Source organism: Harpia harpyja, chromosome 2 (genome assembly GCF_026419915.1).
Source record: "Harpia harpyja isolate bHarHar1 chromosome 2, bHarHar1 primary haplotype, whole genome shotgun sequence".
In the NCBI taxonomy this organism is placed as follows: domain Eukaryota; kingdom Metazoa; phylum Chordata; class Aves; order Accipitriformes; family Accipitridae; genus Harpia; species Harpia harpyja.
Window position 1 is genome coordinate 84366305 of NC_068941.1, and position 17018 is coordinate 84383322.

Sequence of the window (17018 nt, forward strand, 5' to 3'; positions counted from 1 at the left end):
ATATACACATTATAAGTAATAGATATTATATGTAATATATACTCTGTGTTACAAAATTTATATATGTATATGGATTTGTATTTATATGATATATTATATAATTTATTATGTAATATATAGATGTATATTATGTATTGTGTGTAATATATAATATATATAATAATTTATAATTTTATATATAATATATATATAATTTCATACTATTTGTTGATGTTTTGTGGGCAGCACTGGAGAAATAACAGAGTTTGGTACAGGCTTTTTAATAAACCCCTCAATCCCTCTATTATTTTTATTATAACTTCTTCCCCTTTGTTTATCTTCCCTGGTCAGGTGCTCCCGTTTGGCTCAGTGACATTAACGGTGTGAGGAAGGAGGTCAGAAAGCGGCTTCAAGAGTTCGGCTTGCAATGAGGGTTGGTGAACAGTACACAAAAACTTTTCTTCAGGTTTGAAAATTGTTCTTTTTGATCAGAAATAAAATATTTTTACCAGATTCCAGGTTTTATAAAAGCTTTTAATTTTTTAAATTAAATGTAAATTAGAAGATAACTTTAAACACAATAATGTTAACATATTTTACACAGAAGTTGTCAAAACTGACTTTTTTAGAAATACACAGAACTTTATGTTGACTAAAGCAATGAAATCTGTCTAGATTCACAAAATACTCTGATCCATCCAAAGCTTATTTCTCCATCTCTATAGAAAATATTTTATACAACTTTATTAAAGAAAATACAGAGATGAGATCGTGTTTGGCTGTGATACAAATAGTTTCTTCTTTCTTTCTTTCTTTCTTTCTTTCTTTCTTTCTTTCTTTCTTTCTTTCCATTTCTGGAGTCAAAAAACATAATTTAAAGTAGATTTTATTATTTTCAAAGGTTAATCTGCTATTTCTGAAGCATATGACACAAAATGTTCCAAACATGCTCATCCATCACAGTTTGATTGTTAATGTCAAACACAAGTTTGAAACCTGAAAGGCCAATGGCCAGCCAAAGGCTGAGCTGTTCCAGGTAAAGGACAATAAATCTGGATTTCTTTATTTTCCACCAACCCTCCTGAAGACGTTTTCTCTCCAGTCTCATTGAGAAGATGCTCCAAGGACATTTTTCGTGATGGGTCCAAAACCTTAGTGATTGTCTTTGGAAAAGAGGTGGGAAAGGAGAAGGACTTTTTGGTGGTAGCGAGCAAGTGTGAAGAGTTGATGGATTTGGGGGGTTGGTTTAGGACAGGAGCTATGGACAGAGTTTACACACTCCCAGCTTCTTGTGTGACACTCACCCAAGCTCTCAAAGAACCAGATTTTTTTACTTTTTCTTGCTGAGTTCATTTTCTGCCAGACCATTTTGCTGAATCACCTCCCTGAGGAGTCCAAGAGGTGCCAGTTACTCCCTCAAGCCCAGACCTGCACCTGGAAGGAGGACCTCTCCTTTCCAAGCAGCCAGTTTAATCATAGAATCATAGAAACGTTTAGGTTGGAAAAGACCTTTAAGATCATCGAGTCCAACCATCAACCCAACACCACCATGCCCACTAAACCATGTCCTGAAGTGCCTCGTCTACGTGTTTTTTGAACACCTCCAGGGATGGTGACTCCACCACTTCCCTGGGCAGCCTGTTCCAATGCCTGACAACCCTTTCAGTAAATAAATTTTTTCTAATATCCAATCTAAACCTCCTCTGGCACAACTTGAGGCCATTTCCTCTCGTCCTATCACTAGTTACTTGATAGAAGAGACCAGTACCCACCTCACTACAACCTCCTTTCAGGTAGTTGTAGAGAGTGATAAGGTCTCCCCTCAACCTCCTTTTCTCCAGAACTTAGCCAGGTTTCCCCCAGGGACATGCCTAAACAGCCCAGTGCCCAGTTTCCACCCTGGCCAGCTCTGCTCTAAAACCCAATGGCTGCCATCCCATCCCACTACCCCATCGCACCACCTCATCCCTCCATCCGATCCCACCATCCCATCCCACCATCCCGTTGCACCATCCCATCCCACCATCCCATCGCACCGAGCCCGATTCAGCCTCTCCGGCAAGACAAAGAGGGGCTGGGCAGGTAACATCTCACTAATGCTGATGCTAACAGGTTTCTCTTTAGTTAAAGTCTGGGATTTTTTAGCATTTTGGTTCAGTTTATGAACAAAGCACCCCTTTGCTTTTAGCAACACGGAAGCCAATCCGATTGAATGCCTCTTTTTTTTTTTTTTTTTGTTTTGTTATTTTTTTATCCCGTTGTGCGCTCGGCGCGCCCGTGCAGCCGCTGTGTGTTATAGGAAGGACTGGTTTGAAGGCAGAAACAAAGCACCGTTTCCACGGGGAGCCAGGACCACCCGGGGGGGGCTGGATGAACCTTCTCCCGGCTGGGAGCCAGACGGAGGAGCGGAGCGGCTGCACCGGCCCCCCCCCCGCTGCCGGTAAGTACGGCCGCCGGTATCCCCCTCCCCATCCCTGGGCAGGGCTGACCCCCCACACCCCCGTAGGTCCATCCCATCACCCCCCCTCCCCCAGGCAGGTCCTGCTCCCTCCGGGCACTACTCCCCCCCAGAATGACACCCCCCCCCAAACGCTGCTTTCCCCCAGGCAGGGCTCCCCCCGTTCCTTCCCTACCTCCGAGACAGACCCCCTTCCCGGGCAGGACCCCCCCAGCCTCTTCCCAGGCAGTGTGTCCCCCGGCTCCAGGCTGGTGCAAGGGGGGGTGGGCGGTGGGGGGGGTGCCCTTCAGCATCGTTGGTGTTTTGCCCTCCCTGGAATTGGGGGATTTTGACCCCCCGAGGTGTTGGGATTTTTGACCCCTGGTGGGTGAGATTTGGCACCCCAGCACTGGGGTTTTGCACCTTAGGGGTTGGGGGTTTTGCACCTTGGGGGTTGGGGGTTTTGCAGCCCAAGGGTTGGGGGGTTTTGCCCCCCCCTGCCCGGGGGGGGCTGGGGTTTGGCACCCTGGCTCAGTCACCCCCCTAACGCCAACGGGCACCCCCACATTTGAGGCAGGGGTTTAACTTTGCCTTGAGTTTTAATGCTGTGCTCAGGCTTCAGTCTCTTCTCGCTCCTCGGGGAGGTGGTTGCAATAGACTTGCTTTTGCTGCGGAAGGGCGCGCAGTTCTGCTGGGGGGACATCTCAAAGGGCTGTGCTGTGTCATAGGTGCGGGTTCATCATCCTGCATTGGGACAGAAACCATCAGCCTCGCACAGCCGGACTGGGAGCAGCTCCATGGGATGGGATCTGGGAGCCCTGCGAGCTGGCCTCAGTCCCTTGGACCCTGCTGCTGGGAAAAGCACCGTGCAGCCAGCTCAGCGGTACTGCCGAGCTGCTCCAAGCTGGCTGGCTGCGTTCAACGGTCAGTTTTGAAGGTAAGGATCGCACTTTGGCCTCTGCTGGGTTTCCAGACCTGGGGCTGGTTAGCTGTTGGAAAGGTTGTAGGACTTGTTCTGCACTGATTTGGGAGTGGAAAGAAACTGTGCCCTGAGAAATGCTGCCCTTCAAATGGGAAAGTTGGCTGGAGGAAGAGAGAGAGAGAGAAGGAAAGTCAGTGCAAAGGCTTTCTTGCTGCGTGGCCTCCTTGAATTCATGTTTTACAGGTGGAAGCATCCCCAGGGATGTTCCTCCTCTTTATCACTGCACAGCAGCCTTGCAGAGCAACGCACTGTTTGACAAATTACTGAGCTGCTGCCGCCTCGGCTCGCGGCAGAGGGGAGGAGGGAAATGTGTTTTGAGGTCCTGGGGCAGGTACGGTTGCATGCTGCCATACGCTGATTCGTACTTTGTTTAGTAGAGGAGCAGAGTCTGGCAGCAAATATATTTCCAATGTTCGTAATTCCTCTCAGATTTTAAAGTGCAGTCAGCCTTGAGATTGCAGAGCTTTTTTTTTCCTCCCCTGTCATCAAAAGATACCATTTAATGATGAAATTAACCTTTTACTTGGGATTTGTCTGCTGAATAAATTAGGTCAAACTTTCTGTATATTAAAGGAAAACTACTGAAATGATGGGGTTGCTTCACTCAGGTAGACTGAGAGCAGAACCTAGCCCATCAATTTTTGAAGGCAAGCAAAACTGTGATGTCCAAATGAGAACAATGCAAACCCTAAGGCATCTGAGATCCTCAGGGAATCTGGTATGATCCCACACCATGGTACAAATGGGCATTTATCCCATTGATTTAAGAAGGCTCCTTACAGGAAAGGCTGAAAGACTGATGTTAAAGAAAGACACTGTGCTGTATCAGCAGCGTAACCACACGAGCTGCTGCAGCTCATAGGAGAACTTAAAAGCTCCAATATTTAAGTTGTGGAAGTACATCCCTGGGAAGGATGGCACATCCTGCTTTGTCCCAAAGATTTCCACAGAGATTGTATCACCCCCTGCTTTTCTGTATTAACAATTCTCCAGATGGTTCAGGAGTAGCACCTCTTCGCTTAGATAAGTTGCTGGCTGCCCAGTGAAAGGCAAAAAGGATGACAGACATCAACCTTGGGTGCTTGGCTGTGACACAGACTGCGGACGAGCTGCCAGGGACTCTCTGCCTGGGGATCCTTGAAAAGGAGCCAGGAGCAGCAGGACCCTGTTATCTGCACCCTGAATTAGAGTTCAGGGCTCAAACCTGAAGTTTCAAGCATCCATCATCCCTTCTTTTTGTTGCCGGAGGAATCATGGATGTCAAATGAGCGGAGTCTCATTTCCAGCCCCTCAGCCTGTCTTTGTGTTGACCAAAAACCAGTATGACCAAGAGAGGGTTTCTCTAATGTTTCGTGAGTGTGGACACATTTGTTGCCTGTATTTGTGCATCGTTGTGTCATGCTCCTAGATGTATCCTGCATTAAGCAACCTGCCGTTACTTTTTCACTTGGTAAGACCTTTTAACCCAGGCTGGTGGCTGAGGTGGTACTTGAGTAGCACAGAGAGCTTGCAAAGATGAACTCTAATAGCTGTGTCCTAATTCTACCTAAAGTTTGAGTGCAGTGTGTGTTCAGAGATCAGTACCAGAGCCACACTGTGTAAGTAATGATATGCTTTAATCAGAGTTGTACTAACACCGATACATACTTAACAACTGTGTGAGCACAGTCATTGTTTGCAGGAGAAGGAAGATGTGACTGCTAAATCTTCTTGTTTCAGTGTTACATCTAAAAAACCCAAGCAACGAATCCAGCATTCTCATCTATGATTATTCAAGGCCATAGACCAAAAATTTGACATCATTGATTTTTTTGAACCTTAAGACCTGCTTTTTTTAAACTTTAAAATTCAACATTGTTTTTTTAAGCCATTGATTTTTCATTAACCTGTTTTTTGCTGTTCATGTCTTGGGAGCCTATCTTAATGCTGCACGCTCTTCTGGGAGAGCATAGGGCTGACTGGGTGGCGTTCATGTGCTTAAACTGGTTAGGGAGTCAACTCAAGGTGGAAATCAGAGGCAGTTTCCATACCTTGGAGAGGCTCCAGAGGTGTGAGGACACCGGCATCTCCCAGCAAGTATGGGAGATGGTGGATGTCCAGATGAGCTGGAGGATGGACGTGGACCATGTAATGGACCTTGCAGTGGCAGGTTCTGCAACTTGGCTGGCTGTGCGGCCAGGAGTTGTCACCACCTGGTTTTGCCAGCCAGCAGTCACTGTGCCATCTGTGCGGACCACATCGGGAGGAGAATGGGCTGAACAATTTTTCTGCCAGAAAGTGTGGTTGCATTGAAATCAAATTGTTCCGCAGGAATTCTTCCAGTTTGATGACATCCTCGGCGGGGTTGTTAGAAAGAACGGCATAGATTATCCTCTTTCCTGTCAATAATGTGAGAGCTGGAGACAGGACTTTTTATTTTATTCTTATGGGCTGACATCAGGATGTGAAATGTTGTCCAAGGAACATTTTCATTAAGACTGATGTACTTAAGACACCCTGTAGACTTTCAGCAGCACCTGCTCAGGGGCTTGCCACAGAGCTTGATGTCCAACAAACCTGCTTGTTGTCAGTGCTGGAGGAGCAGGAGAGCTTCAGAGCTCAGTCAGCAAGTCCCACCTCCGGTGAGGAGGGGCAAAGGAAGAGCTTTCCTTCTTAATTTTTTCTAGACAGCTTTAGTTATTTCTTGATTTTTGTTTTTTTAACCTGTAAGAAAGGAAACCACTAAATCCAGCAAGTAAATAGAAGTCAAGGGAGGGAGCTGAGGATTTTGAAGGATGAGTGGGTGCATGTAATACATGATTACATCCAAGGAAAAGGTCAGTATTGCTTTTACAAAAGGCAGCCCAGCCTCACAATCATACGGGAGTGCTTGAAAGAAGTCAGCAAGTATGTAGATGAGAAGCACCTAGCTGGTGTAGTCTGCCTGCATTTCTGAAAGGTTTTCAATATGGTCCCTCACGGTGGGGGCTTTTAAGGAAACTTAAAAGTCCTGAGTTAAGAAGGAAGTTCCTTGTGTGAATAAATACTTGTCTAAAAGGTGAAATGCAGGGGGGAAGTGGATGGTGTTACCATGTGGAAGAGAGGTCAGCAATGCTCTTTCCAGAGACAGGGGCTGGGATATGTGGGGTTCAATACATCTCTAGCTGGAAAAGCTGTGAATCGTGAAGTGGTGATATTTGCAAGTGAAGCAAAGTTTAATCAGGGCATGAAGGATAAGGCCTGACTTAAAGAATTGCAGAGAAGCTTTCATGAGGCTTGGTGAGCATTAAAATGGAAGAATAAATTCGACTGTGAAGTGATGGAGTTTGGGGAAGATGGAGAGAATCTAATTTCCTCATTTCATCCTATTTTCCTATCTAAAGCAGCGGGCTCTGAGCTGACTGTTACTGCTGAGGAACGAGCTCTTTGCATGGCGATAGGCAGTCCTGTGGAAAGGTCAGCTCAGTGCTAAGTGCCAATCAAAAGCAGCAAACCACATTAGGGATTGTTATGAAAGGGAAGCAGGACAAGAGAACATCATTATGCCCTTGTATAAATCCACAGTGCATTTTCCTCTCAGAAATTGCAGCTTTGGTCCATCTCAGAGGCTCAGAAGAGCAGGAGGGATGGTCAGGAGTCCTCAATCGCTTCTGTACATGGAATGAGCAAGGCTCCTCAGCCTGATCAAGAGACGACAAGGGGGCTGGGGATGTGACAGAGATTAAAGAGCCCACCAGTGGCACTGAGAGAGTGGATGGGGACTGCTTGTGTGATGTCTCTTCCAATACAAGGACCAGAGGCCATCAAATGAAACTAGCTGGTGACAGGCTCAAAACAAGCAAAAAGAAGTGTTTCTTTGCACGGCGCATAGCTAAGCTGTGGAAGTTGTTGCTATAGGAGGTCATGGATGCTAAAACTTTGTGTGGGCCAAAGGGGAAGCAGGACAACGTCATGATATAGAAGTTCTTGAAACCATCTGCAGAAGTAATTCTGGATCATGGGCTGCTGGAAGGAAAAACAGACATTGGGGACAGACTACATGCTGTCTTGTTCTTTTAATCCTCCTAAGGCAAAGTTTGGCCACCGTGAGATAAGGCATGTTGGACTATATGGATGTTTATCCTGACCCATTCTCATGCTGCACTCAGTAGCGATGCCCTGGAGATGTGGGATTTACCTGAGGGTACTGTGGAAGCAGAGCCCAGTCACAGGACCAGTAGTGGTATTCAAATATAACAATTTGATGTCTGGAAATATTTCTATAATTTTCTTTTCCCCACAGGTTTTGTCTTTGTGTTCCCATTAGACACATCAGTGCATTCTGAACTGCCGGAATTTTTGCAGCACATCATTCCCACCTTCCCAGGTACCCGTGACACCACTCAGTCAAAGTCTGGGAACTGAGCTGTGGACACAAGCATGTGAATTTCCTTGACTTGAAGTCCCCAGTTGCGGAGTTGGGAGCATCCTCTCCCAGCTGGGCACAGAAGGGGACATAAATCTGAGGTCACTGCTGCACCTGAGACACCTCAATTACTTGCTCCTTGTGTGGTTGCTGGCAGCTCTGCATGGCCATTCAGACTGTGGAACGGAGCTGCCCACCATGGGAGTAAAAAGCTCTTAACTTCAGAGCCTAAAAAAGTACCAGGGCAGAGCATGTACTGAATAGTGGGGTTATGGAAGCAGCCAGCCTGGGCAAGCAGCCTTATCTGGTCTGTGGGTGGCAAAGGTGATAATGAGAATATAGAATCATAGAACGGTTTGAGTTGGAAGGGACCTTAAAGATCATCTGGCTCCAACCCCCATATTTTGTGAACAGGGCATGCCGTTCAGTGGGGTTTAGCAGAGGTGCTTTAATTTTGGATTTCAGTTGCTTGCTTGTCCTCTCTCTGCTCTCAGTGCTTTTGTCTTTTTTTTGTATCAAGCTTCACCTGATGATGCATTTTCGTTCACAGGAGTGTTTCTAATTGCCGTGAAGGACTTCAGCCAGTACTGCATATTTATCCTCACCCTCAGGATTTCGGACACTTCTAACAGACTGATAACCATGGGACAGTGATGGCACAGACACAGCAGGGTGTGTAGATTTTTCTTGAAGTAAAAGAAGCATAAACATTATTTCTGTACTTCCTTTCATAGACCTACAAGTCATGTGCATTAAAGTCCTTCTTTATTTTTTTTCCCCTTTCCTCTTTTTCAGATTTTAACGGTGGGAAGATGCTGATGGACAAAAATGAATCTTGGTTCTCTAATTTCTCCTCTGCTGACTCCTCCTTTGTGAAAGGAGGTGGCAGCTGGGCAGGGATCAGCCTCCATGAGGTGGTCATTGGGCTGATACTAACCCTCATTGACTTGATCACGCTCCTGGGAAATACAGTAGTCTTCATCTGCCCGGTGGTGGAAAAGAGGCTGCGCACCGTCACCTATATGTTTATCATGTCCTTAGCCATGGCAGACTTCCTTGTAGCCTGTCTGGTCATGCCCTTTAGGTAAGAAGTGCTTGTAAGGTAAGGTCAGACAGCGGTGTGAGTGTGCAAAGTCATTTCTCCCAGCTCGGCAGCCGCTCTTTGAGCAGGGCTGGCTAGAAGTTCACGTGCTGTGCTTAGGGCTGGGCTTTCCAAAGAGCTTAACTGTGGGTCGGTCATTATATGTGCTTCTGCGCCTCAGTTTCCCTACCCTTCATAATGGGTCCGCTTATAATGAATGGAAAGAGACTTCCCAAGGGTATTTTTCCTGTTGGCTGCATAGGGCCCCTGGCTGCTGGTCTGAACTAGCTATCCAGCATCTCTGGTGGCTCCGGTGCAATGAGTCTCCTCTTCCAGGACTAGTTCTGCATTGCACACAGGGCCAACATGGTTGCTAGATGATTTTGCACGCTCTGAGTGTTTGGGGAATGTGAGATGAAGACTGCCGCTGGTGTGTCAGCTTTAAGTGCAATGACTGCGTTGGTCCTGCTAACTTTTCAAAGGTAGAGCAAATCATGGAGTATATTTTTTCCCCCATTTTTCTTAGTCAAGAATGACTATTAAGATCAGTGGATTTAAATTCTGTGCTTTTGATTCTACACTTCTTCAACCTTATCTTTTATTTTCTGGTAGTGGGAGGGAAAAGTAAAATAGTTCCTTACTAGCATAAGAAAATGGATGATTTCATATTGCTGAACTTGACAGGCAGAGATGTTATTATTCACATTCTTGGTGAAACACAGAATTTTGATTGCTTCTTCCGGTTCAGACAACATACCAGTGGAGTTCATGGGGAAAGCTGGTGACACTGCAAAATAAACCTTTGGCCTGCATAAACAGACTAGAAGAACTGCAGTCTGCAGTGGGATAACAAATGGGATTCGCTGCCTTTGGGGAATTGTTTTGCCCCTATTACCTGACTGCATTGCACATCGATAACTGACAGTGTTGACATAGGGACAAAGGCCATTTCCCCTCTCTCTGTGTAAATGTAAGGGTTTTATTTTAGTATAAGTAGGGTAATTTAGGATCCCCCTATATTTAATGGAGGAAGAGGCGCTTCAGAAGGCAGTTGTCCCTGCATGAGGTTTATATTTACAGGAGCTTCACTACCTGGCTAAAACATAGTGAAACAAACCCAGAAACCAGTTTACTTGTAGGTTCTGTCTGTCTTGTGCTGCAAAAGGGCCAGAGGTTTGTGTAAAATGGGGGGCTGCACCCTATTTAGCATTCCTGGAGCAATATTAAGCAGCTGAACTCTTTTCACATTCTGTACTTCAGTTCTCACGGGGCTGCCTACGCTTTTGAATTTGGCACCAAAAGATATTTTTCCAACAAGCACTTACAAACTGAGTTATAAATTTATAGTGTCAGGTGAAAAAAAAGCAGTTAATGATGCCCTTTAAGAAGTATTACTGCCAATTTCAATTTAAGCTCAGTGAATTTTTAAGTTCAGGTTCTGAAATCATCCATCTGTATTCACCTGTCTCTCTCCTCCACCTGGTGCTACAAATACCTGCCCGAAGGGCTTGGATTGCAGCTTAGTTGAGGATGATCTAACCTCTCCTACCCTTTTAAAGCCAGTGGGAATGAGGGTAGTGACTTAACGAGGAGATTTGTACCGCTGATAGCGGGGGTTTTGCTCTATGTTGGAGAAAGACGGGATTGTGGAAGTGGCTCTTTGCCAGACAGGGGTGGAAAGGGTCTCCAGGTCGGCGGATCTTGTTCCCTGAGGATCACCAGTGGGTGTTTGGGTGAGGACCTGGCTGATGTGGCTGCAGCAGTCTGGCTATCCGCTTCCTTCCCCATTTCCAGCTACCAGGCTAAACTGGGCTGGAGCTGGGCTGCAACTGGTGATGGTGGAGTCTGCAGGGCCTGAGCTGGGCTTGCCTGCAAAACAATGTGGTTCCCCCTGCCCTACCCAGAGGGGATACAAAAACGATCCGTGTGCTCCTGTCAACAGCAGCACCCACTAATTTTTCCCAAGAGAAGCTCTGATGTTTCCCAGTGCATGGACGAGGTCACTGCAATAAAATGCGGCAGACAATTTCAGCCTCCTAGAAAAAGAGTGTGTCAGTCACCAAAGATTAGCTAAAGCAACAATCTTTCTGCTACCTGGCATTTCCCTGGGCTATTTTTTTTTCTTTCCATGTTCTTGTTAAGCCCAGAAATGAGAGGTTTTCATCCCAGTCCAACCCGGGTGTCTCAAGGGCTCCTCTCTGGGAGTGCACAGCATCACCTGCTCTTCCACCCATTCCAACCATCCCTCCAGAAGATCACCTTCTTCATTACCCCAATTGAACCCAGGAATTGCAGCACCCCATTTGCTCAAAGAAGACAAAAGCTGAGCAATTTCTGCTTTGGAGTGAGTTCCAGCTGATAATGTCTACCACTGCTTCCTCTCTGATTTTGTCTGTTGTCTACTTGATGACTCCTCTGGTGTCTCCACGTTCTGCTCATGCTTGGCAATATCCGTCCTCGATTTCTTTTCTTCTAAATGGAGTTTGGGCATTTCTAGTTACCAGCATCCTCGTTACTTCTGCCTCCCACCTACTGACATGGTATTTGCAATCTGGGCAATGGGAGGGAGAGGTAGCAAAAAGTGAAGGCAGGTGGGTGTGTTGGCAGCTGTAATTTCCCCCGTAAGACTGGTAGCGTCCCTCAAAACTGGAGTAAGACATCTTCCTTGGCAAGGGGAAAAAGGGAATTTGGCACTAGGTTTTGCTCAGTCAGGAACGCAAAGGGGAAGGAAATTGGTCAATTCCTACTTCTAGGCTCCCAGGAAGGTATGGAAGAAACGAGAAGAAGCAGATGAAAATATGTTTCATTGGGAAATCTGTCTGTGGCTTCTCATGCCCAACAAGAAAGGAGAAGAAGGGCATAACAAGGATGAGGAGGAGGGGGCCACAGCTGTAAAGAATATGAGGGGAAAGATCATAGAATCATAGAGTAGTTTGGGTTGGAGGGGAACTTTAAAGGTCATCTAGTTCAACCCCCCTGCCATGAGCAGGGACATCTTCAACTCGATGAGGTTGCTCCGAGCCCCGTCCAGCCTGACCTGGAAAGTTTCCAGGGATGGGGTATCAACCACCTCTCTGGGCAACCTGTGCCAGGATTTCACCACCTTTATCATAAAACATTTCTTCCTTATGTCTAGTCTGAATCTACCCTCTTTTTAGTTTAAAACCATTACCCCTTGTCTTATCAAAGGATGGTAGAGAGGGCGAAGTCCTTCCATGAAAACCAATGGATTCGCTATGCAGCCAGAGAGAAAACAGCCCACCTAGGAGAGTGATGTCTTATTTCACAAAAAAAAAAAAAAATTACGAAGGTGACCAAAGAGCAGAGCACAACTGATGCTTTGTGCCCCCCCTGAATGTCCTGGTGTTGCCTGGTGTGAAGACTTGCCAGCTCTTGGTGGGCCACGTGGTGAGGAACGGACCCTGCCAGCTCCATTGGGTGTTGTTTGGCCCTGCTGATGGAGTGACTGTTGTTTCACATCTTTCCCACTGTTTTGACTTCTTATCTACGTTGCTCTTTTGAATTGTAGTTTGCTCCTCAGTTGGCAAGTTAGCACATGCCAAAGAGAAGGAAAAGAAATTATCTTAGGAGCCAGTTTGGCTCAGGAAAATGTGATAGAAAGGAAAGACAAGGTTGTTGCCTGGTCCCTTAATTTCATAAGAGTAAGACTTCTGTTTCATTCCTGGTTTGGTTTGTTTGCAGGAGCAGTTCAGCTGTGCTTAGCTTGTCGTCTGTGTACTCCAGCCAACCGAGTCATTTCCAGGCTGAATATTTCCAGCTACTCTTTTCTTTTGCAAGCATAAGTAAAACACAGAGGTGACTTCGCTTCTGCTCATACTGTGCGTTTCTTTGGGCTTTTATTATTCCTTTTGAACTAGCATCATTTCCAAGCTGCAGAGACCTTTTACATCAGAGGAGAGGGAACAGGTATCCACTACCCTGCACTGTGAGAACATCTGCTAGGTCAGGTGCATCCCACCAGACGCGTGCTGAGGAGAGCTAGGTACCCGCTCCGCTGGGATCCGTGTGCGGGGATGTTCATGACAGCAGCATGGTCTACTTCTGGAAGGCCACGGTGCTCACACCACAGGCTTTGCAGCAACTCTGGGGGTAAGGAAGGCTCCTGAGGAGCGGCAACAAGGCACCCAAGTCCGTTACCGAACCTGTGCTTCAACTTCTATATGTCTTGTTTCCCCGTCTGAGAAAGAGCCATGAAACCTGTCCATGCGTGCGCAGTGGGACCCTCCATGCTGCCCGTGTGGAAGCCACCACGGCGTAGGGACAGGTTCTGCTGTAGATTAAGGTTTGCTTGAATTTTTGCGTAGCATCCCGCATAACAAAAAGCTGCCGAGGGGCTGGGGCCCTTCAGCAGCACTGTACCCACCTACAGCAGTTGTCGTGCTCTGTAACAACTTTCACAAGTCCTTTTAATGAATTGTTGCTAATTAGATGCAGAGCAGGCGTTGGTTTCTGACTCCTCTGCCATCAGGTTGACTCTTTCTGCCGTTGCCGGACGGCAGAGCCCACCTGAGCGCACTGCAGTGCAGCAGCCCTATTTTCACTGTATTTGACCAGCAACCTGTGAGGCTACAGGATAATTAAAGCTTTGCAGGACTAGGTAGTTACTCAGCCTTTCACATGAAATTCCCACACGGTGGTTATTTCAGCAGCACCCCAGGAGTCGCAGAAAGCTGTTGAAAGAAAGGGGAAGCGCACGGCATCTAATTGAATGCTATAGAAACAAGCATCAGCCTTCCTACAGCTGCCATATGTTCCTTCCTTTGCTGCTCACTTCTTACAGGCCCCTCTTGACTTTGTTAGAAATAATTTTGGCATAATGACTGCTTTTTGCCGGTGTGTTTACCTCGCTGAGGCATTTGTGAGCTACATAATGTACAAGCCGTATAGGCTTCCTCCTAGGATTTTTATTTTTTTTAACCAAGAGTTGAAATCCTCTAGTTTTGAAGCATGAGACCAGGTGAAAAGTGAGTTTCTTGGAGGAGGGAGCCTCTTCCATGCCGCAGGAATTGGGGAGAAATCATAAAAGTTTGTGCTGCATGGAGCACTGGAAAAAGCTGTGATAAACAAAGCTGTGCAGATGTAAATTTGGGGAGCTTTGCGGGGCAAAGGACCTCTATCGAGGCACCTGCTTATAACAGAGTGCAGGCAAGAAGCATAGGTTTGGTCTTCTTCAGCCATGTCCCACCTGGGGGTTATTGCCGTGGGTTGCACTTTGAGGATGAAACCCTGCGGTCTAACTGAGCTGTATGCCCATCTTTAGTCCCTCCGTGTTAAAATGTGGTGTTACCTCAGCGGAGTCTTGAAGAAATGCATAAAATCGGTCCTTCTAGCTTTGATCTCTCCCCGTTTTCTCTCGCAGTATCATTTACGAGGTGACGGGGATGTGGTTGTTCGGGAAGCTGTTCTGCAAAGTCTGGATCTCTTTTGACGTCATGTTCTGCACCGCATCCATTGTCACGTTGTGCTTCATTAGCCTGGACAGATACTGCTCCGTGGTGACCCCGAACCACTATTCAAGAAGGATGTCCCGTGGCAGGTGAGTGGAGTTGCTCCTCACTTTGGGTCCCTCCAAATTTTTCCTTGGCCATGGTCTATATTGTCTCGGGACCAAATGAGCTATTGACAGTTGCTGCCCAAAAGCAGAGCTATGTGGCAAAAGGATCTTCGCACCATTTAAAACTTTGCAGACAATTTTTAATGTGGTGCAGGAGAAAAGGAGAACGCAACTGAGCTGGGTTGATGGTGCTCCTGGGAAAGCACTTTTTGAGCTAAGGATAGATCAAAATGGGGTAGAAGCCAGTGATGTGGGCTGACTTGTACCTACAACTTCTGCCCTTTGCAGGAATTTCATGGGAATTTTCCCAAGGACTAGGGGAAATGACACCCAGAAGAATGCATGTAGCGGTAGTCTTCCCCTTCTTAAATTCACAATGTTTTCCGAAGCGATATTCATGGGGGAAATGCAGAGAAAACAGGATGAGTTTCTAAGCTCCTGTCAAGGTTTCACGTGAAATGTCGAAATGAGGACTGCAGGGTGGGGAAAGTTGTCTGAGGGTGGGCAGAGAGGACGCTGCAGCTGCAGGGTGCTTTAGGAGGTGGTTTCAGGCTCTTTTGGGGATGTTTTTCCCACTGCAACCCTTGCTGTGTATGATTTGTGTAATGTAAAGCCTTTCCTCCTCTTTTTTCAGTCCACTGTGAGCATCCCTTACACTGACCCCAATTTTGTAAACCGCAGACCCAATTACCCAGTCGTTAGAGATATTCATGTATGGACTTAATTGTACCCCAGCCTTTTCCCTTCTCCAAGCCCTGTGGGACTGCTGAGCAGCGATATCCCACACGGGTTACCGTGGGGATCGAATCGTACTGGATGTTCTCAACTCTAAAAATTACTCAGACCCTCTCTCCCCTCCCCGTCTCTTTCCTTTCGCAGATGCATCGTGATGACCTGCATGGTCTGGGTATATTCCTCCCTCATTTCCTTCCTTCCCGTCATGCAAGGCTGGAACGAGATCCCCGGGGTGGACTTTGATGCAGGCAGAGAATGCATCTTTGTCACCAACTGGATTTTTGCCATTGTGGCTTCTGCTCTGGCCTTTTTTGTCCCCTTCATGGTCATGTGCAGCATGTATTTCTTCATCTACCGAGCTTCGCGGCTCAAGGCCACTCGTATCATGTCTCAGACCCTGGAGATTCACTACCACCCCAACAGCAAGCGGCAGAACCATCTGCAGCTGGAGAACAAGGCCACGCGGACCATTAGCATTATCATTTCAGTCTTTGTGCTGTGCTGGCTGCCCTACTTTGTCCTGAATGTCTGGCTCGCTGCCAGAGGCACCGACTCCACCAGCACGGTCCTGGTTGACACCTTCAAGATCATCACTTGGTTAGGGTATTGCAACTCCACCATCAACCCAATGCTCTACGCTTTCCTGAACCGGGACTTCCAACGGGCCCTGAAGAAGCTGCTCATTTGCAGGCACAGGTCTCAGGTGGACATCGGAGAAGACATGGTTTCCATAGCCACGTTTTCCAAGACTGCTCCAGACCTAGAATATAGCATTACAGTGCCAGTGCCTAATGGTGCCCTAAAGGGCAAACCCAAATAATTGGGATTCAGAATCAGTTGCTGGAGGTGCTGGTACAGAAAGTGCCAGAGCACATCCTAATGGAAAAATAATGGGTAGGAAAATAGGGGAAGGACGAGTTGGAATATTACAGCTGGGGGCATAGGACAAAGATGCATTTCTTCTTCTTCCACGGTTTTACGGACAAGGAACTTTGATATTTTAGGGGCAATTTGTTATAACTATTGGAGCTAATTCCTTCCTGGGTAATTATTTTTTTAATGAGCATTTCCTAAGACAAAATCAACCTTCATGCTGGGGGGGGGGGGGGGGGGGGGGGAAATCTGCGTGATAATGTGAACTTGTCTTTGTGTACATCCTGGTGATCCATAATGTAAGGTGGGACAGTATTTCTTTCTTATCAAGCCACTGTAGCTCTCATCTTGCAGCTTACATTACAAATTTGACCAGTTTTGGTAACTCCACGTGTGTCAATCTGTGTATGGGAGTTAGGAGGGATGTGGTCAAAGAGCAGAGGTCACTTCTTTGCAAAGGCACCACTCTGCAGTCCAGGCTGTTGCTCAGGGTTCAACTCGCTTGCTTCTGAAATATCGAGAGGTTCAGAGCTTTCAGTGAACCATCTGTGAGTCTCCTCATTAATTTTGGAAGGGAATATCCTATGTGGCAGACCCCAGGAGACGAGCGAGACTTGCTCTAACACTGAGAGCACCTAGTGCCCAGGGGGTTCAAAGGGGGCTACAGGTGACCGACACCAGCCAAAGAGGGGCTGTGAATTATTACTTACTTATGTGTTTTGCACTGTGATGTCTATGCCTTGATGTTAGGAGCGTAGCTATAGAGTATTGCTGGACCACACAGCCATAAACAAAGAAAAGATGATAAATGGGAATGATTATTTTTACCACTCCCAAGTGCTTGTCCGGACTTCAACCAGCATCAAAGAGCACCAGCTCCCCTCAGGAGGGCCATGGAGTAGCTCACTGAAGAATTACCCTGAAAAGGCAGGACTGCTCCCCAGCGTCTCTGCAGCATCGTAACAGTGAGTA

At 46.8% G+C, this 17018-nt stretch overlaps 1 protein-coding gene across 1 annotated transcript; it reads left to right on the plus strand.

Annotated features, from left to right (window-relative positions):
- Positions 1 to 3177: 3177 nt before the first annotated feature.
- Positions 3178 to 16276, plus strand: LOC128152694 (octopamine receptor-like). The gene is made up of 6 exons (XM_052811277.1): positions 3178 to 3353; positions 7660 to 7743; positions 8333 to 8454; positions 8578 to 8866; positions 14244 to 14420; positions 15318 to 16276. Exons 3-6 carry the CDS (start codon positions 8436 to 8438, stop codon positions 15991 to 15993), a joined length of 1161 nt encoding a protein of 386 aa, XP_052667237.1. The 5' UTR covers positions 3178 to 3353; positions 7660 to 7743; positions 8333 to 8435; the 3' UTR covers positions 15994 to 16276.
- The last annotated feature ends 742 nt before the right edge of the window (positions 16277 to 17018 follow it).